Raw genomic sequence first — 27,161 nt, 5'->3', positions numbered from 1 at the left:
TGTTGGCTATGTTTTTTTTGAAGTGTCCAAGCATAAGTATTCTGATTTACAGTATCAGCAATGATTTATTTTACAGTTTTTACACTTTTATTTAAGTTTTATTATAGACAAAAAGCTAACAAAGACACATTCCAAAAGAGTTAAGAGCTGCTTATTAAAGTACTGCTTATTGTTTCTTATTTTAATTTTCATTGTAGACAAAAAGCTAACAGAGACACATTCCAAAAGAGCTGCTTATTAAAGTAGTTTCTGATACCTACAATGTTAAAAAGAAATCAAAATGTGTGATTTAAAAAAAATGTTTAACAGTAAAATGTATCTTGAAGTCTGACCTTGTGGTGGTTATTATAGTGTCTTTATGAAAGTTCTGATGTTACTTTGTGTATTAAAAGAGGATCAAAAGTGTTTAACTATTTTAAATAAGAAATTCGGTGTGAATTATCCCATAACTCTGTTGTTTGATGTCCCCCAAGTGCTGTCAGCTGGAAAAAGAATTTAAAAAATTGATACAACATACTGTACAACATAGACTGTAATAGTCTGGCAACTAACAATAAGTGGATGTGACACAATAATTAACTTTCAGATTATTTTTTCTCTGCTTCATTGATGTAAGAGATATTGGTCCATTATTCGGTCTATGCTGCATCAAAGATTTTTTTTCTTCCTATATACAGGCAGCATTCAGTCACCTTGAACAACAGGGCTATGGACTGATTCACACTTGATTTCACCATAAAGATTATTACTGTCAGGTTTGAAATTGAAAATGGATACATACAAGCAGGCTACGGGTACAGAATACCCATCCAAAAATTGGAAAAGTAATCAAAAAGTAATTAGTTACGTTACTCAGAACAAGTAATTAAAATAGTTACACTACTATTACATTTTGAACAGGGTAACTTGTAACGAATTACATTTTTAAAGTAACCTTCCCAACACTGCTCATCAGTGAGGCGACTCCTGTGTGCTGTTTTGTTAGTCTTTATCACTGAGAAGAGCTTCTCACACAGATATGTGCTACCAAACATGCACAAGGTTCGAGCCGCATGTAGACGGACTTTTTTTGTTCTTCGAAGTCACCAAAGCGCCGTGCAAACTCAGTGCGCTCAGTTTATCAGCAAAGTGCGTATTTGGGAACACCGTAGTGACGACTTGGTTCAACATTACTTGGCAACAGGAAGAGTAGGGCAAGTTGCACTGGTGCATTTGTGTCTCCCATAAAAGCAGTTTCACTTGAAATCACTTTGTGATTGTGCACGGGTAAAAACGTCCGCTGAAGTGTCAGATTCTTATTTAATTCTTCTGCTTTCTGTATCTTCTGCATTGTATTCAGGTCTTTCAGGTTACCGTGATGGTTTTGTCTCATAGTGCCGTCTTAGATATAATTACAGCCACATTAGCTCCACAAATGAGACACACGGGTTCAGTAAACATATACTCAGCCTCCTATCGGTTTTTAAAGGCTCTATTTTCAGAATCAGCTTTTCTCTTCAGCATCGTGTGAGCTAGCTTCGCAATAACTTGCAGCATCATAAGCTAGACTTGATTAACGCGGTAAGTGTTCGCAAGGCAGCTGAAGCGCATTGCATTATGGGATCTGTAGTTTATTGTGTTACCAGCGCTTCATATACCCGGGCCATTAATAACAATAATACAGTATATAAAATGATCTCGGGGCGGATATAATTACACGGGCGGATGTGGCCCGCCCTTGAGTTTGACACATATGGACTAAATAGAACTTGAAAAGATATATGTTTTCAAATGTGATCGCGCAATTCAGATAGAGTTGACACGCACTACAGCCTGCATGCCTCAATAAGTCATCCTCCCTCGCTCTTACTTTTTACCGCTCATCTAATGAATACACGAGTATGGCTTTACCAAAACAATCATTGATGGCGAATAAAGTATCCATTATTCGAGTATGTAGATCGGGATATATATATACATATATATATACCCGCGTATCGCAGCGGAGAAGTAGTGTGTTAAAAAAGGTAGAAAAAGAAAAGGGAACATTTTAAAAATAACGTAACATGACTGTCAATATACAGTATTTGTTTTGTTATGAGTGTTGCTGTCATCAAGGATTTGATTATCATTATTTCTTTCAATCAGGTTCGTATTTGTAGGATGTGTTGTGTTCAAGTTACATTCCGTGTTTGTCAATCGTTGTAAAGATAACAGGTTTCATTCATCGATTCGTTTCTTACTGCATCAATAAACAGCTCGTCGTCTTCTTTATCTGAGACCTGACACACTGCATGCACAGGCTTTTTTTACACTGTCTTCCTTTAGCGGGACATTGACTTTTCCACCGTGTGCTTTGTTTCCGCAGTAGCTGGATTTATGAATATGCTTGTATGTATTAGACACTTCATATTTTTTGCTGCCTTTTCAATTGTGTAATTCGTTTTTTGTTCAGCGCTCTTTGGAACTGTTGCTTTTATCTGTGCACTGCGTCAGTTCACGTGAGCCGCTCGGTGTACATGCATCGAAGGTTCCCAGCTGTGCTGGTGCCATCTCGCATGTCCATGGCTTTATTTAATGTTACCTTAGTCCTGGCACTTAAAACTTTCTCTCGCAGTTTCGCTGAGTTTGTGTCAAACACCACCCTGACCATCTCATCTTCCTCTCCATAAGCACAGTCCTTCACCCGTGAATATTTAGTGGGAGTTTGCTATTGGATTGCCGCTGACGGACGGACGGCCTTATATGGGCAGGCACTAAATTACAAACGCCAGCGGAAGCCTTTATATGAACTTAATTTAAAGTGTAGGTTTACATCGTGCTTTGTTTCCGAAGTAGCAGAACTCATGAATATGGTTGTATATGTCACTCGCTCGCTTCTTATTGTTTCGCTGCCTTCTCAATTATATAATGCATGTTTTCTTCAGCGCTTTTGGAGGTCTTCCAGGTTTTCTATGTACTGCGTGATTACGTGGGAGGCGTGATGATGTCACATGAAACTCCGCCCCCACGGCGTTCAAGCTCATCTCCATTACAGTAAATGGAGAAAAACAGCTTCCAGTTATGACCATTACGCGTAGAATTTCGATATAAAACCTGCCCAACTTTTGCAAGGAAACTGTAAGGAATGAACCTGCCAAATTTCAGCCTTCTACCTACACGGGAAGTTGGAGAATTAGTGATGAGTGAGTGAGGGCTTTGCCTTTTATTAGTATAGATATATATATATATATATATATATATATATATATATATATATTATATATACACATATTATATATACATATATATACATACATATATATATATATATATACACACATATATATATATATATACATACACACATATATATATATACACACACACATATACAAGATATACATATATATATATATATATATATATATATATATATATATATATATATATATATATATATCATATCTTACTCAGAGGGCAGAGGGAGGTTGTATGTGGTCCCGTCACTGCCTTGTTCTCTGATCAGCAGTTGGATGTTATGGACTTAGCTATATGTCTACACTTCAGGTTCTTCATATCTTTATGTTGGTTGCTTCTTTGTTTAAAGGACAAAAATAAATCTATTGTTTATTCTTCACTGTGCCTTCTGAAAAGGGTGTAGGGGAGCTCTACATCCTTTTATATATATATATATATATATATATGTATATATATATATATATATGGAATCAATTTGTGTTTAATTTTGTATGTGATTATGAGGAGTAGAGTTTTGGGTTGGGGAAGTTTTTGTGTGATTTACTGTTTTTGGATGGCTGGACAGAGTGGCAATGATGGTCATGTTAGTCTTATTTACCTTTTCATTTATGCTTTCTGACTTTATCCTTATTTCTTTTCAATGGCTAATTTAACTGTGTAAGGTCTGAATGCGCGTGGTCTTGGGTCCAATACTAAAAGATCAAGCGTTTTATACTTATGTTGCAAAGCATGTTAATATCGTATTCTTAAGGTAAACTCTAGTAGCTGAAGATATGCCTCGCCTTGACAACATCTCTTATTTGGTATCAGGCACGTCTTCTGCCTAATCAAAGACAGGCAGAGTGGCCATCTTTCTGAGACATAACTTCCTTAATTAAATACTTAGCTCAGGGTCTGATGATCTTTCCAGGTTTTTCTATTTTTGACTTGAATTTGCCAGTAGGAAATTTCCACTATGTGTTACTTGCACCCATAGTTGATGTTATTTATCTTTCTTTTATTCACTATCTCACAGTTTAAATGTTTATTATTTGTGTTAATAAACACAATATTAGACAAGTTACCGGTATACCCCACACTCTACCTGCTCCCTATGCAAATTTGCATCTGATGTAAATTTAGTTGACTCATTTAGGTTCCTGAACCACTCAGACATGGTGTTTTGAGACACCACTCCCATTACAGATTAGACCATATCTTCATTTTGTATTCTCTTACTCCATCCCTCCTCCCTCACGGACCAGAAGTGTATTTTCTTCCAGGTTAATTTCTTATTCATTCAATTATTCAATAATAATTTATTATTGCTTCAAATTCCAGCATACTGTTAGAAATGATTGACCATTTGGGAAAAGTTCATCAGCATCAAACCTGACTCAGTAGAGACCCTACTTATATCTAGCTAGCAATTAAATGTGTAACTTACCATATTTCTACTAGCTTTCCAGGTTGACATGGAACAGCAGACAGAACAGTTCTAACATTGTATATTGGCTCACTGCTATGGAGAAATCTCATATATAGCTCATTAGATATATATGTACTGGTTCCCAAGCTACAGTGTTGTATATGAGCTGTGGAAACAGTCAATCATTACCCCAGTTTCCAGGTTTCCAAGACAAGAAGTCTAAATAATTAAACACCAGTGGCACTCACTTCCACTCCAAAAAAATACTTTGCACATTTGGTGAAAAATGACATACACTAAGCTCTTTCAAGATAACCACTAATTTCCAAAATGTGAAAATATATGTAGAAAATGCAAAATCTTGAGGTTATCTTACATCAAATATACACTAATTCTGCATTTTTCTTCACCACTCAAAACCAACAGCTTCACATATTGACTGAGAAATTAAACAGCATGACTGTTATTCCACATATTACAGCATGGATTCATGACTTTCTTTTAAATCATTCACACATAGTAAAGTACATTCCCCTTTTCAGCAAAGGTACCTTAATTTTTCAAATAAATAGGATCCTCAGGGGTTTGTGCTATCTTTATTTACTTTTAACACTAGTAAACCGAGATGTAACAATAACCATAGTTCATCTAACAAGTATGCCGATGACACAATGTTTATTGAACTCATATCTAGGGGGATGAAATCCATTACTTTAATCAAGTGGACTGCTTACTAAAATGGTACAATAATAACTATATATCTTTCTCTGAATGTCAGAAAGACTAATGAAAAGATGTATTTAACATTGAACAGTACACAAAAAGTAGATTTTCAATGTCCATTCTCCATTTTTCCAGTTTTAATATTTAATGCAGTGTCACTTGAGAATGTAAAGATTTTTCTGTTATTTACAATGCAAAAATTCAACAAATGTAAATATAAACATTACTCATTATATTTCATTCATTCACCTTGTTATAAGAATATGAGAGAAAAATAAAGCAGTTAAGAAATAAAAGATTCTCTCGCTTGTCAGAAAGACTTGTCTTATTTGACATACTCCTGAATCCCTTATATACTGTTTAGTCCCCTGCTCTTTTATATAATTAATTAAAAGGTATTAGACATTTTCTGACTATCCTGATCTTTTTAATAATGGGTCTGGTCATGTGTTTTCTTTGCATGTTGTGGGAGGATCTATGAGAACATGACAATGGTTGTTGGTTCACAAAATACAGGAACAAAAATGTACTAAGCACTACTTAAAGTTGCAATATCCACATATTACCACTGGCTGGAATAAAATGTATTATGTTTCTCTTGTGAGCATCCACTTCTCTAAACATTATTTCCTACAGTCTAAATGCATCAGCCTTTGTTGTAGACTGGGCTGCCTGTTGAATCAGACAAACCTGTCACAGGTAGTGGACATTAAAGGAGCTGCTACTCTCGTACATGCATGTAAGACATTCATCCAAAAGAGTATATTCATGACCATGTATTTCAGATATATAAAACACTATACATATAGAATGCTTCTGGTTGCTAAACCAATATCCAATGAGGCAGCCCAGACATAGAGGAGTTGCTACAAATTCTCATACGCAGGGATGGCACATTTGTGCTTGTTAAGATATGAGAGTCAAGGCGTCTAAATTAACCCTTTTCCTTAGCAGCAGAGGCAGATTCAAAGAGCTATGGCAAAAAGGTGGCTGGGGTCTCTTAAGGTAGCAACCTTAGGGACTGCTAGTGGAGACCATTGATGAGAGAATCTGTCAGCTTAAAAGTAAAACAGGCAAAAAAAGGTATTTAGTACCAGATCTGGGGTTCACCAGCTGTGACCGAAAGGTACAAGAAACTGCCAAATTGAAGGCCTTTACGTGGGAGGAGTTTGGTGAAGCATGGCTTTCAATTAGTGCCTTTAGAACAAAATGTCATTATACTTTTCCTTTTTTAAATGGTGTGTGATATTTTAGTTGCAGCTTCAAAGAAGTGAGCTGTATGCTTTGACTGAAATGTACAATGAAACATGCACCTTGTTCTCTCTGCATCATCTCAGCCTGGACAAAGCTTCTGTTCCAGTAAAAGACCTCCTAATGCCTATCTGGCTCACAACACAACTTACTCAAAGGAAAAATCAAAGGGTCAGGGCATTTTGTATTAAACACATTGTGTTTGGGATATTTGTTGAAAAATAGTATATAATCATACCCAACCATAAGACAAAGAAAGTGAAAGGATTTTCTCCAAATCTGAAATCATTGAAATTCATCTCGCTCTCTCTCTCTCCTCAAAATTCTGGTGTCCCTACTTGGTTATAAGTGAGACACAAACACAGTATCAAAGCTGTTCTAAGGATGGATGGCCAAAAATGAACCTCGACAGGGGATTGCTATGATTAAGTTTCATTTCTATTTTCTTTTCCTGAATAAAAGTTACATAATATAATTCAATTATTATGGTTTCTGGAGACTGCATGCAGAGTGGTGACTCTAACGCTAGGCATATATGCCAGCAATTGGAAGGTTGCCAGTTTGAATCCCATAAACGCCAGAAGTAACATTACGCCATTAGGGTCACTGAGCAAGGCCCTTAACCTGCAATTGCTCTATCCTGGGTATTACGTTAATCTGCATACAGCCCTGCAAGCAGGTCCCCCAACTTGTAGGGAAAACTTGGGGGTTGGTGGCAGGATTGGCACTCCAGCCACTGTAAAAAAAAAAAACCCTTACACTGTTCAGGGTGGTGCTGAGGTTTCACCTGTTGCATGGCTGCACTCAGTTCTCAATCCGGGTGGTTTGCCGCGTGGTGGGTGCAGCAACATGCTGTAATCAGCACATGCTCCCCACCACCTCCTCCTCCTCTGGAGTCTTGTGATGTTTAATTTTAATGTTCATTTTTTGATTTGAAGGTTGATTTTCTAGAGGATTTAAATTATTTGCATCTTTTTTCGACGCCATCTTGTTGCTAAGTTATGCAATGTAATTTGTGCACTGGTTGACACAATAGTGTAAAAGTTCACCCTGGACATTCTGGGTTATCCAAGATAACAACTGTGAAACTTTCATGCCTTTTTTGCTTTTTTATGTACAGTACTTTCTATAGACATTTAAGTGTGAACTTCAACTACGATTTAGCATTTTGCGATTTGTCATTGTAATACAGAGGCGATCTAGGAGAAATAGCTCTGGTTTTGTTTTGGCCATGGAACAATGAACTGTTTATCCAGAGAGAGAGAGAGAGAGAGAGAGAGAGAGAGAGAGAGAGAGAATATGCAAATACAGTCTACATGTATTTTATACAACAGGAAAGGCTAATGGCCAATTTTTTTTTAGTGATAGATGCTATAAGTGTATGGGAATTCAGGGATTCTATTGTGTGCTATTATGCCACTGTACTTTAGGAGAAAGATGTGTGTTTGCATTCTTGCCATGAGTCCCAGTGGTTAAAAAAGGGCATAAGGCTCTATCATGGTTCAGTCTAACCTCCTGTTTATAATTTTCATGGAGAGGATATCAAGATGCAGTAGAGGCTTTGTGACCTGGGAGATGCATCCCTACTGTTTAAGGGTATGATGAGGTTTATTATTTTATAACTGAAGGTAAAGATGACCATTTATTTGAAGAGCAAATCTGTATAGCAACAAATAGCTTTATAAATGCTGTAATAACCTGTGGTAGTACAAATGGGCAGTGCTGGTAAGTGACTGAGGCTGGGCAGCTATATAAGGCATATATCACTGGGAGAAAGTAAACTCCATATTCAACTTCCTACTCAATCTGGGATCTTTCAGCCTGAGCACTACTTCAGTAGTCATTTACCTAGAATTTTAATGGAAATGCCTAAATTCGATAAACTTTAAGTACAGATTGCAAAATGCAGATTGTGATAGTGCTAGGGATAGAGGTTCAAGGACTCTGAGTCTATTGGGACTTTGGTATGTAAGTAAAATATGCTCTCAAAACAAGTGAAAAGAGGAGGTGTCAGATACTTAAGTTATTTGCAAGATAAATTTGTCTGAACAACTGAAGAAAAAAATAATAGACATACAGAATATGACAGTAGTAGTATTCAGGCTAATAGAAGAATTCTTAACATATCACAAGATGAAGGTTAAAGGATAAAATGTTCCTGTTTTTCATTTATAGTAAGCATATGATATGGCATTCTGCTCAAGGTAATAAAGAGGACAGTCAAAATAAATGGTGATTTTTTTAATAGACAACTTAGAAAAGGGTCTTAAATAGAAACTGTTTTACATAGACTTAACATCGTGCCTGAAGAAGGGGCCTGAGTTGCCTCGACAGCTTGCAAATTGTAATCTTTTTAGTTAGCCAATAAAAGGTGTCATTTTGCTTGGATCTTCTCTACATAGACTTAACAAAATACATGTCTCTTTTGTAAGTTAATCAGACCAGACGTGTTGTTAAACAGCTGACACAGCCTTAAGCTTTCAAGAGCAAGTGCGCCAATGTTATCCTGTTATATCAACTTGTTGAAACAAGGTCAAAAGCCTTAACACAATAATATCATTTGCAAACATTACTTTTTAAACTGCATTGCTTTGAAATAGTAATACTGTTTATATTCAGACACAAGTCTGTTGATAGTGATGCAGACCAAGAATAACTATTTTCAGTAAATATCAAATCATCCCAATATATAAAAACATAATTGGATAAGGGAGTACACAGCAATAGTGTTTAACTCAAATATAGAACTGTCTGAAGCCACCAACAGCAACAATCTCATTTAAAATAATGCCCATCACTTTACAAAAACTGCTGTCATGTAATGTCACATAACATAACCTACTGTGATGTGACGTATGATGCAGGCACCTTAGCATACTGCATCCGCAAATGTACAGCATTTAATAATTAAAGAATGAAGTTCATCAATGTTCAATTATTTTCCATTTAGTCTCAGTACCATAATTATTATTTCTTGCTTAGCAAGAAAAGAAAGAAAAAGGATGGTATGACCTAAAACTCCCTGCTGCTCACTAATTAAAAGGCACTGTCAAAACCTGCACAGCAGTGAACCACATTGAGTCAATGTCCCTGGAGAGCTTCCTGGTAACTTATGGCAAGCAGTAGCTAGGCTACACCTGGAGGGATAAAGTGGAAGCTGTTCGCTGACTGCTTACAGATTAATCCTTTAAACTATCTTAAAGAGTCAAAGAACTGAGAAACCAATTTAGTATCTTAATCAGAGATTAATATGTGCGTCTTAATGAATACTATGTAATTAGATGTGTTATTTCCTAGTTTCTGAGCACATACTGAGCACTGCACTGGTATGAATTTACAGTTTAGAATTTAATTAATTTATTAAATCTGAGCTTTAGTTATGAATTTTAGTTACCAGAACAGCATTCCACTATTTTCCATATACTGGTATACTTTCTATATACAGACCTGCATTCTGCTATCTTTCACATACTTATACATATAGTTTCTATGTAAACAATTATAAAATAATCTATACAGCAGGAAATAACAAGCCTAGCTAAGGCACTGCATATTCATTGTTACTCATACCTTAGACTATTAAATTCAAACTACATGCAGTTTACAAAAATACTAATGAGCCCTCTTGAGAGTAAATACAACTGTGTGGAGCAAAATTTTGCAGCAATAATACTATACACAGCTTTGCCAAGTTTAACTCTTCCATTAATGCTAATTTATAAACTTAATGAATAGAAAAACAGATAATAGACTATCAACTGAGACCAATTATAAACAAGAATTAGTTTTCCATTAACAAAAATCTGCAGCTACTGCAACCCTACACACACACACACACAGTCGAGTATTTTAAACTATCAATAGTGCCACACTAGAGTAATTTCTTTAATTTCTGATCTTTATTGCCAATTTCTCTCCGTGTTCAATATGACAGTTGCATAAATCAAACCATGTTTGAATTTCAGTGAAGACCACATTGTTTGGTTTTTGAGTTATAAAAAAGGGGTAGATTAAAACAGTCACCACAAAAATTACTTGTACTATAAATAATCATGAACAAGAATATTAAAAAACAGTGTTATTGAATATTTTATCTTTAATTTCTCAATTAATTAACTATCCATCCATCCATTATCCAACCAGCGATATACTACTACAGGGTCATGGGGGTCTGCTGGAGCCAATCCCAGCCAACACAGGGTACAAGGCAGAAACAAACCCCGGGTAGGGTGCCAGCACACCCACACACCAAGCACACACTGGGGACAATTTAGGATCGCCACTGCACCTAACCTGCATGTCTTTGGACTGTGGGAGGAAACCGGAGCACCCAGAGGAAACCCACGCAGACACGGGAGATCATGCAATCTCCACGCAGAGGACCCAGGAAGCGAACCCAGGTCTCCTAACTGCAAGGCAGCAGCGCTACCACTGTGCCACCATGCTGCCCATGAATTAACTAAAATTCTAAAATTATTAAGTCAATTACAACCACCCCCTGCTCCCAGTACTTGAGTACCTGACTCTTGAAAGAATGAATGTACTATGCCTTTTCACATATGACAGGAGAATAAATTAGAAGAGGCCTTAGGTAATTCCTTCTCAAAACGATAGATTTCCACTTACACTTACTTAAAATCATGTATGCTAATTGACCAATATAACAGACATTACCAGCAAACAATTATACAAGAAAAGTACTTTCCAGAAAACTTGCAAATAAAGATATTCTCAGCACATCAACTACAACGTTAGATTCAAATCACATTGAATATATGCAAGACATACTGTAGCTCAATATTAATTTAATATACTGTAGTAAAGTAAATGTAATAATATCCAAAATTCAATTTCTCTGAATTAACTTATTCTGGGTTCAACTGCACAGTTACTATGAATTAATTTTTGTTCATCATTCTGATGCTGAATAGAAAAAAAATATAACTTTTTGGGTTGTTGTCATTATTTACATTTGGTGAATTAAGCCTTAGAGGCAGACTTCCAGTAATAACCCTCTGCCAAAATCTTGTTTTTCAGTGCATTGGGAATACTTACATATTGCTATTTAAGTTATAGAACAATATATATTTGAAAAGATTCCTAAAAATGAAAAGAATACAACTTTAAAAAAGTAACACTTGTATGTAGCTGAGCTATATGGTGCCTACTTTTCTCCTCCTAAAAACACCCACATATATCTTTAATCAAACAAACAACACAGATTTCTCCATGAGACACAACAAACTTGCTTCCATGTCAGCAGACAGTATGACATGAAAATGACAGTTAAATATTAGTCAATACACACACAAAATACTAGCATTACTGATTAAATAAATATATATACTTAAGAGCCTTAAACTGGCTAATTGATTTTCCTTGTATATTTCAACTATCATAAATAAAAAACCTACCTCTAATATTGCCAAGATAGAGACCAGGGAGGACCTAAAAATGAAAAGATATATATAAAATGACACTTTAAGCAAGTTAAAAAATAAGATGCATCATCACTGAAAATAAGTTTGCTGGAACTTTAAAAATGAATACTACTACTACTACTACTACCAAAGTACATTTATCATTAATCCCATTAGCTAAATATAGAACATTTTTTGTGTTTTTATAAAAATATATACCAATTCAAAACAAAATTTAATTGAAAGCAATTCAAATCAAATCAACTCTGAAGCATTAAAAACATCAAGTAGTAAGAACACACACCGCATACCCCTATGTTGAAGGCAATTGTTAATAATGTAAACAACATGAGGTTAATGGAGGAAGATTCCAACAACAGGTCAACTTTACAGCATTAGTGCTCAAAAATAAAGAGGAAAGAGAGAGTAGAAAGATCCAGTAGACAAAGACTTGCATGGAAAAAAGGATGTCACAGGAAACGATAAAGTAAAGAAACTGAAACAGAGCTCACCAAAAGGCAAAGACTGTTGGATGTTCGCAGTATTGTACTGAACTCATCTGGGCTGAACAGGTAAGGACTTAAAAGTAACTTTGTGAAAGATAGCATTGTTACTTGAAAACAAGTTTCATCTTAGAGGACAAAGAATGAAAGATGAAGAAATACAGGTACCCCAAGATCTGAAAACTGATTTTACTTGAACATAAAGGAAATAAGGATAATTGAAAAGAAAATATCTGACATCAAACCATCTAAAAAAAAAAAAATCACCAAAAGTAGCGATGCTGCAGTGTGCCCAACCCAGGAAAGAAAGGAAAGAAATGGAATCCCCTTTTGTATGAAGAATAGGGATACTAATGATGGGGGTATGGGAATTTAGACTTGGACAAGGTGTTATACATTTCTCTGCCTAGCACTAAACAATAAATGCATATGAGATTATCAGCACAGGATATTACCGGCCTCCAGCTTCCTTCTGTATAGGACATTATACACACACAGACACACACACACACACACACACACACACACACACACACACAACACTCATTGACTTAGAAAGGTAACCATTCCAATTAAAGAACTCAGACATCATGCACAGGAGCTTTTCTCACTCAGGATAATTGGCACTTGCACAAGTACATTTAGGAACAATTTCGATCCACAGATAAGTAGGTTACTGAAAAACTAACCATAATAACAATTATTGTAACATAAAAACTGTGTGTGTATTATTTATTTTTATTTATATTTTTTTTAAAAACAATATTTTTACAGGTTTGCTTCCAATACAAAATGCACAATTCTTTCTCCAATCCTCCTAGGTAAGCTGTGTCTCCCACATCATCGTCCTCCTTCTCCTCCCAATTCGCCGGGCAAGGCAAAGCAGCTGCCTTTATGCTAGACCTGGAAGTCGTTCTACAGTAAAATGTGCAAAACACTTTAAGTACAAAGACAGAAGTGTAGGAAGTATCATAATGATAGAAATAATAATAATAATAATAATATAAACAGCACACAGTACATGTGCAAGTGACACAAGTGTCACTTTCGGATTCACTGTCCATTTCAATTTCACTACACGAAGGCAGCTTCACTTCGTCATCACTGCTGATGAGAGGCATTACTTATGAGATGCCATTATAAGGCTAAGAGAAGATGCGTCTATACCATTGCCTGGGTATTGCTCGGGCCTGATGCTTATGCAACACATGCCTATACTGTTGCCTGAGTAGCGCTCGGCAATAACACCATTGGGACTTTTACTGGGCAAGTAAACCTCAGGTCTTACACAAGACATGTCTATACCATCTTCCAAGTCACAATCGGGACTAACGCTTTTAGCACTATTTTTACAGCCGGAGTGATGCTCGGGTCTAATGCTAAAGAGGTTAATATAGTTCTCCAGTCAGTCAAGGGAGCAGCATGCAACCCAGACGGGATGCCTGTCCATCCATTATATTGACTATCCATTATCTTGGCCTTCTGGCCAAGGTAGAGAATTCCATCCACCCCAGTGGGAGCACCAGCCTGTCCGTAGCAATATATTATATGTATTATATACATATTGTGCATGTCTTTGTATTATTATCAGTGTTCCGAGGAGGTAGTAAGACATTTATTGGATCTCTGGCCTTCGAAGAAAGATGGTGCATGCACCTCTCATTAAACACAGCACACCAGTTCACTATGCCAAGGTTGTTGCAATGTAATTCACTTCCATGTTACCGCGGCTCTTTTCCTGACAGATATGCCAAGTGCTTGATGAATCTGAAGCTCATTAACATTAAGTTGGAAGCCTGCTCTTTCAATTATTTAATCGTGTATGACGTTCACCTGACTGTAACAGCACTATGTGCTGCTGAGCTTTTCCTATCGGCCATGATACACGTCTCTGTGCTCGTCCCATTGGCAATGGCACCCGCCACTGTGCTGACTTGTCAGCCATGGCAAGTGTCTGCACCGTTGCCTGCTATGAAAAGGACAGGAAGCATGCACTGTGATGTCTCTGTCAGAGGTTTTACTGTCAGCCATGGTTCGTGTCCATGTTGCTGCTTGCAATCACTCTGACATGTCACTGCCTTCCATAAAAAGAATGTCAGCCACAACGAATGTCTGCTTGTTATGATGCATGTGGCCACATTATGGCCTGCCGTTAGAAGTCCAGTTTTGTGTCTGAGGTGGCCCACATGCCCAGTTCAAGGGATGTTTTATAGGAATTAAAGAATAGGTTCTTGATTGAGACCAAGATCAAGGCTCAAAGCTCAGGGGTTTGTAAGTTTGTGCATGACAACCAGACAACACTTAGCATGTTGATTATCCTTTGTACATCTATATACAGTATATACATAAAATGCTAACTGTGATAGTCCAAACATTCCACAGGTGATGCTGCTGCATTTAGACACTGCCCTCATAGCAGCGTAATGAATGGGGCTGGACTGATCTGCAGGCTGCAACAAGGTATACTTCACTTACTGTGGTTCACCCACATTGTCACAAAGATTTCTCACATCTTTTACATTATCATGGGCATCATGGCTCCCAAAAGATCATAAACTAGTTGAAAAAGTTCAAGAAAAACTTAAGGGCGATCCCCTAAATGTGATACTATAAATGTTTAATTAAGCACTTTACCTAGACTTTATCATTATTTCATGAAGGACAATTTCTTAATAGGGTTTGGTTTGTTATTATTAAATTAAGTACACCAATTTTATGTAGCATGGTGTTATATGAACAAAAACCGGGGCCATTTTTCATGCCAGGGAATACTTAAACATGTTTCCCATTTAAATAACTAAAGTTAGGTGTTTGCATTATGAAAATTCACTTCACTGAGCAGTTTTCAGGAAAGGATTATCTCCTCTTACAGAGGCCTGTACGCCTCTTCTATTAGCGCTGAATTAGGATTCAATCATTAGGATATCACTGCTTCAAACAGCAATTCCTTGGCTCATACGTTAGAGATTGTAAAGCTTGCATACAAAAAGAAGATCGCCTGAATTATTTTAAGCTCATAAGAACTTTTTTGGCATAGATATAAAACAGAGAGATACTACATGCTATGCTGGGCTAAGCTTAGAACTGCAACTCAATAGGATAATCACTGTTTGGGTTTGGCAATAAACCAGAAGAACTCAATAACATAGTCATTTATGTTAAGTAGAAAGTCATTTATGTTAAGTAGAATATCTAGAGTGAGCTGGGTGGGCTCGTGACCTCTGTCCTTTTTTTGTCCAGCCTTCTGGAGTTTTTTTTTTTTTCTGTCTTCCCTGGCCATCGGACCTTACTATTATTCTATGTTAATTAGCGTTCCTAATTTTATTTTCTTATTTATTTTGTCATTTTTCTCTTTCCTCATCATGTAAAGCACTTTGAGCTACATTATTTGTATGAAAATGTGCTATATAAATAAATGTTAAGAGTGACAAAGTTGCTCGATAATAAAACCACCAGAAACTTTAAATTTAAAATACCCAAATTAACAAATCTGCATTACTGCACTACATACTTTCATAACTAATTCTAAAAGAATAAAAACATATCAGCTGCTTGCTTTCTGAATTTACCAGTCCTCAAAGTACAGTAGGAGTAATCCTATCACAGTCCCAATGAATGCAAGCTGTTAGTTTACCTCAACCACCTTTACCATTCTATTTGTTTCAGTGGTTATCAGATACAGCCCTAACGACCAAACTGTGAATACAGGCTTTGATTCAAATAATTTCACAATCAGTTTTGACCTTTAATTGGCATATTTAATTAGCTTTCCTTTTTATTTCTTCTCTTATTCTGCATTCAGAAAAGTACATTAGTGTTAGAATTACAGTTGCATATTTTTTTTCATATCTGTATATGCTTAACTCTTTTTGAATTTACTTTTTTCTTTGGAGCTGCTAAATATTCACCATTTTAGTGCAGCATAATTGTCATTTGTAAATAACAGCACAAATAATTAGAAAATTAAAAAGAACAAACTACTAAAAAGTAAATAAACAATTCTTAATCATGTAACTTCCTGTTGCAGTCAGTAATAATTTAGCATAACCAGTTTGTAATTTCTGAACTGCAACAAACAAAAAAACTGTGAAGTAACATCTTGCTAAATTCAAATAGGTATCCAATTAAAAGAAGAAAGTAGTTTATGATGACATTTTTCAACCAAATCCTGCTAGAACTTGAGAATCACAGATCAACTGGGTTTTGGTTTTCAACACTTTTAAAACCATTTTCATTTGCTTAACGTTTTTAATACTGCATAATTCAACTTGCATAAAATTAATCTAGGCAGCATAAACAAAGTCTGAATGTTTAATTTGAAATTATGTATTACACACTTTGGTTCTAGCACTGATACAGCATGTCCACAATATTGGCAAGGATCAAGATCTACTATATAATAAAATATGTCTGTGAAGCCAGTTCCTCAGAGTGATCTGATTGGACAGTTTGACTTTGGTGAAGCGCATGCCAAGAGAGTTGCCTTCAAAAACAGGACAGTATAAAACCAAACAAAGTGTGAAAGGAGCCTTGCAGAGTGTGAGAAACAGGCTATAACACTAATGCATTCGAGAGAGGGAGCACTGCTCAAGAGAGGTTCACACGTGAATATTGATGGATGGTGCTAAAGGTACACATAGGGCAAGTGACAGCAATTTTTTAAAATTATTTTATTACCTGTCTTTAGCAGGTACTGTGGCTAATTCTTAATAAAGCAAATAAGTAAAAGATGCTTGGAGCTTTATCTTATGATCTTCATGAACAGCCATATCTCATAAACAAACTGACCATCCACAAATGTATTAATTTGTCATATTTGTGCATTTTAATATGGGCTGCAGGATGAGAGGAGGTTGGTTCCATTCAAAAAACTTCAGATGTCAATTATTATGTGCCAAGTTTTTCCTAATAACCAAATGAATTTAACAGTCAAAATATAAAAATATTTAAATCGCTGGGTAGTTTTTTTTTCATAACAGAGCACAAGCTCCACATGATACATATTGTGAGAGATCTCAGAGCTGATGGACACCTGTAAAGATATCCCCAACAACCTAGTGAAGTAATATAGCATGGAAGAAACTGCCAGCATCTTCCAATGCACTCTTTTCAAACTATCAGCCAAGTGATTTTTTAATTAGGGAAACAGAATCTGGGTGAAGTACAGCATGATACTGAATTAAATAGTTACCTCAATGACATAGAAAAGACAATCAATGCACTAAAATACTAATATGTGAAATAATAAAATATGGATCAACATATATTTAACCATTAATCTTCAGCAGTTACTGAAGTGCAAACAAATAAATGACTCTAGAACATATCTTGAGTTCTTGCCCAAAGTCTCTGGAAGAAGGCTGATATCATTAACAGCACGACCACGTACTTGAGACAATTGTGGAAAGCACTGATAGTGCTATCACCACCTGCCAGTGGATAAAGCCCTTAAAGCACACCATCAGCTTCATTAGAGCTGTAGAAAAAACAAGAGGAATATCGAAGACTAGCTCAGGGCTTTTCTACACTACACAGGACTGGCAGCTGACAGAAGACTTAGGCAGGCAGATCAAGTTTCCTGAGCACACCACCAAGACTACCTACCCTTAAACCAGATGTTGTTCTGGTGGCTGGAACTCACCATGCCATGAAGACCGAATGAAGGAGGCCTTTGAGCAAAAGAGAGAAGTACAAAGACAGTGACTGGAGCAAGCAAGGCTGGAAGGCAAGGTGCTTGCTTGTGGAGGTAGGATGTAGAGGCTTTGCAGGACAATCTCTCTGCAGGAATTATACTGTACTAGGTGTCATAGGCAAGAGGAGGAGGACGGCCTTCTATAATTGCACTGAGGCAGCAGAGAAAGGCTCAAGGTGGCTCTGGCTCAACAGAGCACATCTTTGGGAGAAGGCTGCTAAGGTACAAGCTGAGGCTTGATCAACCTCAGCTGGGTCACCTGAGTAAAGGTGTCCGATATTCAAAGGTCCTGAAACACCTAATGACCTCAGGTATCACTGATGATGCGCCCTTGCTTGCATCAAAAGATGTATAATAGCATAGATAAATTGTCAGTCCAAATATAAATATAAAATTTGGTTTCCATATTTTTAAATGGTATATCAGTGCATTTACATGCCCGTAACAGTGTCTGATGTGTGCAGAATTCATTTTGTAACATTACCCACCTTAATAAATCTGTTAAACTTGGTCCCAAGGAGATCTCAGTTAGTATGCAATTTTGTTCCAATTCTCCGACTCCAAGAGACTCACTGCAGCTGCTCTTAGTCTTAGCTTTGGTGCACTTCAGTGAGGTCCACAGCTCTGGGGTACACTGGAACAGCACTAAAGCCAAAAGGTAAGTCTTGCTACTGTAAATACTGCAAAGACCAGGGACCTCATTTTTAAAGCTTGTGTGCGCACAAAAGTAGGCTTAAAATTTATGTATATAACTTACTACAAAACCAGCGGGATTTATAAAAGAAAACTTGATTGGGGAACATGCATCTATTTAAAGCAACTTTGACACATGCCTATGCAATGTTTTAGAAAAACTGTGAAGTAATGACGCCATTGATAAAGTAGGGAAATGCAGTCAACGCTAAATCACATGCATAATAATACACATCCATTATTAATTTCTAATCTTGGTAAAGGTGAAGATTATTATACCCAGCCATTATTATAATGTGTCTTGACAGGACAAATATATCACACCTCAAAAGTGATGAATATAATGTACAAGACTGCATTTTAGTTCCCTTTTAATAAGAGACCAATGCTCTGTACTTGCAATGAAGAACTTTTTTCCTTTTTGTCATTTTATACCATTTACCTGTTCTTCGTTTTCTGGGGTGCACAAACATAAAACATAACATGTTTTTGCCAGCAAACAAAGATAATTTCCAGCAGATTCTGGTTCTTCTAACATAATCTGAGCAGTTAACTGCACTCAATAAAGGCACCTAGCGTCAATGAAGCCGCTCGTTAACTGTGGGAAGTGACATTCCATTAATGCTCAAGTCATTTAGGATACCAAGATGAGACTGACAAATGTTGTGGCTTAGTAGCCTGGGTCAACCCATGAATCATTTATTTTGAGGGAAAGTAGCTTTGACAGACATCACAGTAATGTATGTGATGGCTAACATTTTGGTAAGGTAACTGACAGAACCCTCCGTTTTTCAAATGGCCTATATAATTTGTTGTAAAAGCAATCATGTCATTACATGTGTCAGCCAATAGCGGCTTGCTGTTCAGACGCTGGTGACTCGTGCCTTTCCCTGGCCTCCAGGACACAGAGGAGAAGCACTATATATCTGTACATTCTCAGCTGCAGACTGCAGCCAGATACTCTTGAAGACAGGTGGCATTGTCTTGACTCATCAGGTGGGATGCTGCTTTACCAGCCAATCAGGTTCTGCAGCACTGTGGCTGCAAAGGTACAAAGTTTATTAGCATGCTCCATATAAGGATTTTTAGAGCAGTGCTCGAAGCGCTTTTACATATGCATATTTAACAGGTGATTTCGATTTATAAAGGGTAAATTGACATATTAAAACCTTATATATAAAGCAGAGTCGATGTATGTTTGTTTGTCCTTTATACAAATCTGCACCGGGCATCCGATCGCCACCAAACTGAGGATGGGGCTCCTTTGTGACCAGGAGGAGGTCATGGGGTATGTTTGGTTGGGAAAAATGTTCGTGGGGAAGCGCAGGGCACCTTTTCACCGACACAATGTTCGGCAAACATCCCAGGCAATCCCATCTGGCATACCAAACAATTACAGCTGCTACTTCAAGAGCCTATGAGTCATCTCAAGAAAGGGAAACCCCTATGAGTCATCTCAAAAAAGGGAAACCAGGCTCTCTGCCAACAGAAGGACTGCTGATGCAAGAGCGGATGAAACATCTGAAGAAAGGGAAGGCAGGCTGTCTGCCAACACAATAGGATTTCAGTGTTGGTCTTTCTGACCGACTGGTGCTATTTGCTTGTCCGCCATACAAATCTACACCGGGCGTCCGATCGCCACCAAACTGGGGATGGGGCTCCTTTGTGACCAGGAGGTGGTCATGGGGTATGTTTGGTTTGGACAGATGTTCGTGGTGAAGAGCAGGGCAACTTTTCAGCAATATAACGTTCGGCACAGGTGCCGGTACTTATCATTGACAAGATGGCTGCACGTTGCAACAGACGTTAAAGGCGGTGCCATCTAGCGGCACGTTTGGTCCCTGTGTGTCGCTATTTACCAATGTTTCTTTACATTGCCAACAGATGGCGGAAGTGTCAAAGTATGGGGAGGCCGGCTGCTTTCATCAGGTGAAGGGGAACTGCCGTACGGAAGTAAAATGTGACCGACCCACTAAGCATGACTGGCTTTCCGTATTTCTGGTGCTATTTTCTCACTTTCCGACTCACAGCACGATTTCAGTCTTGGTCTTTCTGACTGACTGGTATTATTTGTTTGCTTTGCAATGTGTTGTAAATAACGTGCATTCATCTCACTGTGGTGCTTATTCCGTACGTAATACCATGTAACACATTATAATTGTCCTGCTTTTTTTCTATTATACCCTTGGCACCGAAAAAAAGACATAGAATTAGAATGCCCACTTCCGCTGCCAGAAAAAAGTCTATTTCAAGGGCGTCTGAAGCGTTGTGCACGACGTGATGATGTTTTCAAACCAACAATTCCGCTAATTTCGAATGATTTACCCTTTGATTTCAAACTACTACAATTTCCTGTTCGTTTGGCTTTTGCTATACCAATTAATAGCGCGCCAGGCCAATCACTGCAACTTAAAGGCACCAATTTGGAAAATTCATGCCTTTCACACGCACAACTCTATGTATCATGTTCTAGAGAAGGCAATCCTCAGAATTTGTTCATTTTCGCACCACAAGGCAAAACAAAAAATATACTCTATCCAAAGGCTCTGGAATAACCACTTATATTACCTATTACAAAAAAATTTCAATCACAAAACTGTTTGTTCTATTTCTATGTTCTGTTTCTTTCATTTGGTTAATTCACCGGTTATAGGTACTCCAAATGAGGTCCCAGATCAGCACAGGATTATCCCCAACTCATAGCACACTGCACTGATCCAAAGTGCTTTCTCTCGTTTTGCATAATGGGTAAAGGATAAAATGGTGCAAAAATGTTAGGGAGTTGGAGAATGAAGCTGAACACAGACAGACAGACAGACAGATAGACAGATAGATAGATAGATAGATAGAGTGGTGTGAAAAACTATTTGCCCCTTTCCCGATTTCTTATTCTTTCACACGTTTGTCACACAAAATGTTTCTGATCATCAAACACATTTAACCATTAGTCAAATATAACACAAGTAAACACAAAATGCAGTTTTTAAAATGATGGTTTTTACTATTTAGGGAGAGAAAAAATCCAAACCTACATGGCCCTGTGTGAAAAAGTAATTTCCCCCTGAACCTAATAACTGGTTGGGCCACCCTTAGCAGCAATAACTTCAATCAAGCTTTTGTGATAACTTGTAATGAGTCTTTTACAGCGCTCTGGAGGAATTTTGGCCCACTCATCTTTGCAGAATTGTTGTAATTCAGCTTTATTTGAGGGTTTTCTAGCATGAACCACCTTTTTAAGGTCATGCCATAGCATCTCAATTGGATTCAGGTCAGGACTTTGACTAGGCCACTCCAAAGTCTTCATTTTGTTTTTTTTCAGCCATTCAGAGGTCGATTTGCTGGTGTGTTTTGGGTCATTGTCCTGTTGCAGCACCCAAGATCGCTTCAGCTTGAGTTGACGAACAGATGGCCGGACATTCTCCTTCAAGATTTTTTGGTAGACAGTAGAATTCATGGTTCCATCTATCACAGCAAGCCTTCCAGGTCCTGAAGCAGCAAAAAAACCCCAGACCATCACACTACCACCACCATATTTTACTGTTGGTATGATGTTCTTTTCTGAAATGCTGTGTTCCTTTTACGCCAGATGTAACGAGACATTTGCCTTCCAAAAAGTTCAACTTTTGTCTCATCAGTCCACAAGGTATTTTCCCAAAAGTCTTGGCAATCATTGAGATGTTTCTTAGCAAAATTGAGACGAGCCCTAATGTTCTTTTGCTTAACAGTGGTTTGCGCCTTGGAAATCTGCCATGCAGGCCGTTTTGCCCAGTCTCTTTCTTATGGTGGAGTCGTGAACACTGACCTTAATTGAGGCAAGTGAGGCCTGCAGTTTTTTAAGACGTTGTCCTGGGGTCTTTTGTGACATCTCGGATGAGTCGCCTCTGCGCTCTTGGGGTAAATTTGGTCTGCCGGCCACTTCTGGGAAGGTTCACCACTGTTCCATGTTTTTGCCATTTGTGGATAATGGCTCTCACTGTGGTTCGCTGGAGTCCCAAACCTTTAGAAATGGCTTTATAACCTTTACCAGACTGATAGATCTCAATTACTTCTGTTCTCATTTGTTCCTGAATTTCTTTGGATCTTGGCATGATGTCTAGCTTTTAAGGTGCTTTTGGTCTACTTCTCTGTGTCAGGCAGCTCCTATTTAAGTGATTTCTTGATTGAAACAGGTGTGGCAGTAATCAGGCCTGGGAGTGGCTACGGAAATTGAACTCAGGTGTGATACACCACAGTTAGGTTATTTTTTAACAAGGGGGCAATTACTTTTTCACACAGGGCCATGTAGGTTTGGATTTTTTCTCCCTAAATAATAAAACCATCATTTAAAAACTGCATTTTGTGTTTACTTGTGTTATATTTGACTAATGGTTAAATGTGTTTGATGATCAGAAACATTTTGTGTGACAAACATGCAAAAAATAAGAAATCAGGAAGGGGGCAAATAGTTTTTCACACCACTGTAGATAGATAGATAGATAGATAGATAGATAGATAGATAGATAGATTTTATTAATCCCAACGGAAAGAACAGTTATTTAATGTAAAAGGTTCAAAGTGCAAGAAAAAATCATGAATATGGCACAGAATTTATTCTAAAGAAATAGTCTACTGAACTATGAACTGTCTTGACAACTATTTGATGAAATGATACTCAATCTTGCTACTACACTACTGCTTCGAGTTCACCACCACTTTCCCTTTGTCATACCCCTTTTTCAAGAGGCCTCTTCTCTTCGGTTAGTGGTGTGTGCCGGCTTCTCTTACTTCACCATTGCTCCTGCCGACAGTCCTCATTTGTATAGACAGCTTGCATTGACATCTTTCTACCCCGCACATGTTCTGTACTGCTGCATGCACAGCAGCTTATAGCTGAGTTGCTACATTATCAAAGCAAGAAATGGCCAACAGTATTTGGAAACATTACTTTAAGTTTTTTTTTTAGTTTTTTTTTTTTTAGTTACATTACTCATTACTTACAAAAAAGTAAATGTGTTATAGGAGTACACATTATTACATGTAATGTGTTAAAAACGTTGCATTACTTTGGTGTTACTTTTTCTTCTTGTAAATGAAAAACAGAACATTTCACTGACCACCGTTACTGAATCCTAAGTATATGTATATATCATAGGAACCTTAATAAAACTGGCCACAGACACATCTGTGCAGTGAAGTAAATAACATCCATACCTATTTTTAATCTTCAAATGTGAGCCCCTGAAGATTTGCATCACAATCTCATACTGCATGTGAAATGATGGCCGATGAAGCTAAAATTTGAACTGTATCAGTCACCAACTGCAAATAGGATTTAAAATCATGCCAAAAATCACACAGTGTATGTTCAGCATTAGTGGATTGCACGCAGCACACTCATTTCTGCTTAGCTGTGAGATTGTATAAATGTATACTTGTATAGCATTCAATCAAATTTAAAAATATTACAAGTACTGGGGAGGCAGCATAAAGATGAAAGACGTCTCACGCCTGGACAAACTTGCTAAGAAGGCAGGCTCTATTGTAGGAGTAAAGTTGGACAGTTTAACATCTGTGGCAGAGAGACGGGCATTAAGCAAACTCCTGTCAATCATGAAGAATCCACTGCATCCACTGAACAGTGTCATCTCCAGGCAGAGGAGTAGCTTCAGTGACAGACTTTTGTCACTGTCCTGCTCCACTGACAGACTGAGGAGATCGTTCCTCCCACACACTATACGACTCTTAAATTCCACCCAGGGGAGTAAATGCTAACATTATTCAAAGTTATTGTCTGCTTTACATGCATTTTTATTACTATTTATTTTAATATTTTTTTTGTATCAGTATACTGCTGCTGGATTATGTGAATTTCCCCTTGGGATTAATAAAGTATAAATCTATCTATCTACAAGAACTTAACTTCTCACTAGCTCTCACCGAACAGCCGGAGCGTGTGCATGCACAATGTTATACATTAATGCAACATCTTACAAAGGCAATTTTTGTGGAAAATAACACACTGAACAACTTTTTTTTTTTTTTTTGTTAAGTGATGCATGTATTTTTATATCAATAAAATAAGTATTGTGTTACGTTAATTTTTATTTTAAAAATTAATGTTATATTTTCCAGAAACGATTTTAAGTTTTTCATATTAAGTTTAGCACTGGACTGGACTGGCGCTTTGTCCAGGATTTGTTCCTGCCTTGTGCCCTATGCTAGCTAGAATAGGTTCCAGCAGACCCCTGCGTCCCTGTTCAGAACTAAGTGGGTTAAAAGATGACTGACTGACATTCAGTTTATCCGCAGGTGATGCTTTTTTTTAATAGTATTTTGGTTAAAAAATCATGGGTGATAGCGAAATGTCCCTTGTATGATTAGGTTTTAGTCTTTTAATGATTTTTCCAACTTTAGGATTAAAAAATGTGCAGAAATGTACAAAACAAAATCAAGGTTTGAAGGAGAGATTACGCTTTATTGATGACTGCAAATTGGGCCGGTATGTATGAACATGAGTGGGCGAAAGTGTGCCTTGCAATTAATTGATTAATTCCGGAGACCCAATTACTCCTAGGCTATACGCTGGTTAACTGTGACTCTGAACAGAATAAGCAGTTTGAATATTGATGGGTGGACTATTAGCCCCTCACTTTTTACTGGGTTCTAATATCTAATCATACCGAAAGAAGTACACATTTAAAAAGACACCAACTTTAAACTGAATATATTTTGAACACAGAATTTAACTCATTTGTTAATTCTACTTGTTATTTATTTTTGAACGTAGTCGTTTAATTTCTGTTTAGATATTCACACTAAACATGCACCAAACATCCTACAGCCTTATTACATACAGAAAGAACACATCTCAATGAATTGAGTTGAAATGATTCTGTAAAACGCAGTTTAATCCACTGGAGAGTTTGATTTGTTCATTTGACTGTTGCTAGCCAGCTGATCCTAGTTACAAAAATAAATGCCATCTGTGTAAAGCGTGTTCCAAGCTGGTTACGTATCTGCTGTCAGTTATAATTACCGTTCAAAAGAAGAAAACACGCCATATAACACATGCAAGAAAAAAATATACAAATGTGCATTTTAAATAATTTAAAATATGCATGTCTGAAAGCGTTAACGTTTAATACAGTGAAGAGAAGTACCCACGCCCAACTAAGATTTTTTTTCTCATTTTGGAAATTAAAATGAAAAAATGTAATCTTAAAGTTAAATTAATGATATTAAACATGAAGTCTAGGAAACTACTTAATACCGAAGTACATTCTGAAACTGATGAAAGATTTTCTATCTATAGCTCGGAACATCTACAGTCACCGCCTGAAAATAGGCAAAGACGCTCGCGTAATTCAGCTGTCCTGACAAATCAGCTGTGTGGACATCAAAACAGCAACATCTCATTAAACCAACAAAGCCGATACTACTGATGGTTACATGTTTAAAATAGTATTTTTTAAAAGTTGAATTCTGTGCCCTGTGCTTCTTTCATTGCTGCTTACTTTGAAAGAACGTGCGTATGAATGCAGCCCGTCACTTAAAAGTAAATCAGTAAAATGAAAAAATAAAGCCGCGTTTCACGTAGCAACTGAATAAGTTTGCAAACAGAGACGGCGCAGATTTACACTCAGCCATTCACTACCCACCTTACTCATTCCGGTTCCCATGGCGCCAGGCAGCGTTTCACTATAGATTTAAGAAATGCGCCGAAAATGCACAGATAATAAATGTACTCTCCGTCCTTACAAGTAACTCAACCAGAATGACGCTAAAGTGCAACGCTCGGTAGGTATCTCTTTCAGCTGTCTTTCACATCGCGCTGTCACAAAAGCCGTGTCAAGGTAACAACCAACGAGCTCAGTTGGATCGTTTCCTATCAACACTTCCATAGTCTCGTGCTCGTTCGCTCACGCGCGCGCTCTGACGTCATGCCTGGATGGATTAAAGTGCCTATTAAATTAACCCTTAGTAGTAGGAGCTAACATTACCAAGATTTACAGTGTACGCTGTAGTACCGCGTATGTATTTACAAGGAGTGACGTTTTATCTCAAAGGCATCAAGCTGGTATTTGTATACGAGGTAGAGTATCTTCTACTCATGTATGCCCATATATCAAATGCTATTGTTGAATCCACCTGTGATCTTAATATCATAAACTAATTTTTTAAAAGCTTACAAATAAAAAGGACTTCCTATGAAAGAAAAAAAGTCATTATAAAATTTGTGTGTAATTTTTCAGTACAGTGGCAAATACTATTCC

The 27,161-nt window shown here is 37.3% G+C and overlaps 1 protein-coding gene across 1 annotated transcript in view; it reads right to left on the bottom strand.

Annotated features, from left to right (window-relative positions):
* Positions 1–26,807, bottom strand: part of dusp22a (dual specificity phosphatase 22a) — a 150,062-nt gene extending 123,255 nt beyond the window's left edge. The window contains exons 1-2 of the mRNA XM_039763391.1: positions 26,547–26,807; positions 12,016–12,049 (exon numbers count right to left, since the gene is read on the bottom strand). Coding sequence (XP_039619325.1) covers positions 12,016–12,049; positions 26,547–26,567 — 55 coding nt within the window. The 5' untranslated portion in view covers positions 26,568–26,807. The remainder of the gene's footprint in view (positions 1–12,015; positions 12,050–26,546) is intronic.
* Positions 26,808–27,161: the final 354 nt, after the last annotated feature.

Source organism: Polypterus senegalus, chromosome 9 (assembly GCF_016835505.1).
Source record: "Polypterus senegalus isolate Bchr_013 chromosome 9, ASM1683550v1, whole genome shotgun sequence".
NCBI classification, from domain to species: Eukaryota; Metazoa; Chordata; class Cladistia; order Polypteriformes; family Polypteridae; genus Polypterus; species Polypterus senegalus.
The sequence above is the reverse complement of the archived record's forward strand: the minus strand, read 5'-3'. Positions and strand labels throughout refer to the sequence as shown.